Consider the following 2,579-nt stretch of genomic DNA (forward strand, 5'->3'; position numbering starts at 1 on the left):
AGAGGCAATCTCATCATGCTTTCTCTGCATCTGGCTGGTTACTGTGTCTCTGCCTTTCCTCTCCCCAGAATTCTCCTAGTCTGGTTATTTCATCTATCCTTCCTGCCTGGCTACTGGCCAATCAGTTTTTTATTAAACCAATATGAATAACACATCTTTACAGTGTATAAGAGCACTTTCTCACAGCAGTGGTCACATAGTTAAAAGTAGGACAGGTTTTCCCAGGCTATGGTATGTAAGAACAACCTCACAGTACTCGCTTAAAGACTCATTGTTATGTATATCTAAATTGATATATACATATATATAAAACAATGAGTTATATTTCATATATCTTATATGTATTGATATATGTATGTGATCTTACCACATCTCTAGGGAAATGTGGTTTAATTTTTTGCTACATGTTTGTCACCACATGGGTAAAAGTAAATAATTGTAAGAGGAAAAAACATAACTTCATAGTTTCATGTACACCAATGCACATATACACTATGCTATGATTGACAGCTCTAATGCCAGCACACTGACTTTTCAAACATTTATTATCCCCTTAAACATGGACCTCAACAGGTTACCTATATGTTTTTCAGTGCTCATAAACACAAAAGGACTCACTGTGGCATAGATATGTACCACAAAAAGTTGAATGTAGTAAAATGTCAAATCGTCCAGGAACATGGTTCTTGAGCAGGAGACGATGCTGTCCAGGATGGACATCAACACAAAGAAGCTCAGGAGCATCAGGATGGACCGGGTGGCCCGTATCTCTGGAGATGCTGTTGGAGAGAGGCTGGTGCTGCGAAGATGCCCGGACAGCTTCTTGTGCCTGCACAGGAGAGTCAGCATGTACCCACTGGAGAGGGCCATGAGACTAATAAGAAAGGATTCTCTGAGGGCCAGCAGTGTGGAAAACGTACTTCGCATGAGATAACTCATGGGTAGAATAGAGCAGGACCGAGTAACATACATAAAGTTATTCAAGGTCAAATTGGGTGTGGCGATAATGGACACTAAGAGGTGACTACTAATGAACATATAAAAAATACTCAGGAGAAGAAGGGCACATGAGATGTGATAGGGAGATTTCTGCTTGAACTTTGCCAAACAGGAGCTTCTGGGACTGAGGATGATAGCCTGGAGCACACTCAACAGGCTGGTGGTACACAGGGAGAGACCCCTAAAAACTCTGTACAAGTAGACGAGGAATTTACATGTGATGTCATCCCATCCCTGCCAAGAAATAAAAATGTCTGTAGCTGTGACTGCCATGACCAGTAGCATCAGTAGGTGGATTAGGGCCAAGAGACCAATGGGCAGGTCAGTGGGTTTGGGCCTGTGCCCACCAAAGAACTTGAGGATGTGGAAGAGAAGAAGGATGCTGTTGGCTGAGATCCCAATGACAATTTCAGAGAGAAGGGTGTTCCTTAAGTTGGCACTAGTGTGGAGTCCGCTGTTCTCATTCATCTTATGTGGGCACAAACAGTGGCTGAGGAGAAGAGTACAACAATGATTTATCATGAGCACAACCACATGAACCCCTCCTGACACCCGTTCCACCTCACACTCCACAGACCGTCCTCACGCTATCACTTGTCCTAAGCTTCAGAGCCATGGCTGGATGCTGTGCCCCATGGTGGCCGCATCAGTGTGTGAGCTCCTTCCGCATTAAAAACAGCATCCACCAGAAATGTTGTCTTTTCGCATTTCCCATGATTGGGTTTTACTGGAGCAGGAACAGGATCTTGGTTTTCATCCACAGCGTCTTGATTGCCAGGTCCATTATAAATAAACAGAGCTTTGCTATTTAGGGCGAGTTTGAATGGGGATGATTGTGTAAAAGAGGAAGTCAGCCCTTTGCAATGACAAAGGGTCCAGGGATCAGGCATGCCCGTGTTCTATTCAAGGCTGTCTTTACTTGGTTTATTTATTGTAAACTCAAATTTCTTAATATATTTTGGTGGTAAATGTTGGGAATTGTGAACTATGAATCCAAACATTTCACACCCCACACACAATCAGCAGTTTCTTGAGTGTGGCCTTTAGCCCGCTAAGGCTGGGTTCCAATCACCTCCTCTGGAACACATGGAAAGTTATGTTCCTGTGTAAGGGAAACACTAGGTGTATAAGAACATGCTTTATACACACAAAACATGGCAATGTTCCAGCACATGATCGTCTCTGTCAGTGTTTCAGATTTTCTAATGCAACACCTTATGTTTGTGCTCTGGGAGAGCTAAGGCTGCTCATAGTGACTGGTCAGCTCTATCCATGCCTGAAACAGAAGATAAATGAGAAATCAGAAAATAACTGAACACTGGAGCGGAGTCCTCTCCAGAGAACACTGACGGACAGTTCAGTGTTTGAGCGACCGCGTCCCCCGTGTTTCTAACCCCACCCCAGAGCTGCCTCCACAAGAAAAGCACAGTGTAACATCAGCCGAGCACATTCCACATCCTTCTCCTTCAGCCTGGGAAGTCAGGGGAAAGACTACAGCTCTCAGACTCAGGGCTCCCCATCCCACTTTATGGAACTAATTAAAGGAAAATGGTGCAACTCCGTCTTGAAAGGAGGGCTTC

At 44.1% G+C, this 2,579-nt stretch overlaps 1 protein-coding gene across 1 annotated transcript; it reads right to left on the reverse strand.

Annotated features, from left to right (window-relative positions):
• Window positions 1–534: 534 nt before the first annotated feature.
• On the reverse strand, window positions 535–1,848 carry LOC130881919 (vomeronasal type-1 receptor 94-like). The gene is made up of 2 exons (XM_057781774.1): window positions 1,826–1,848; window positions 535–1,483 (listed from the first exon to the last, which is right to left on the reverse strand). The coding sequence occupies exon 2, from the start codon at window positions 1,465–1,467 to the stop codon at window positions 535–537; it is 933 nt and encodes a 310-aa protein (XP_057637757.1). The 5' UTR covers window positions 1,468–1,483; window positions 1,826–1,848.
• Window positions 1,849–2,579: the final 731 nt, after the last annotated feature.

Source organism: Chionomys nivalis, chromosome 1, assembly GCF_950005125.1.
Source record: "Chionomys nivalis chromosome 1, mChiNiv1.1, whole genome shotgun sequence".
NCBI lineage: Eukaryota > Metazoa > Chordata > Mammalia > Rodentia > Cricetidae > Chionomys > Chionomys nivalis.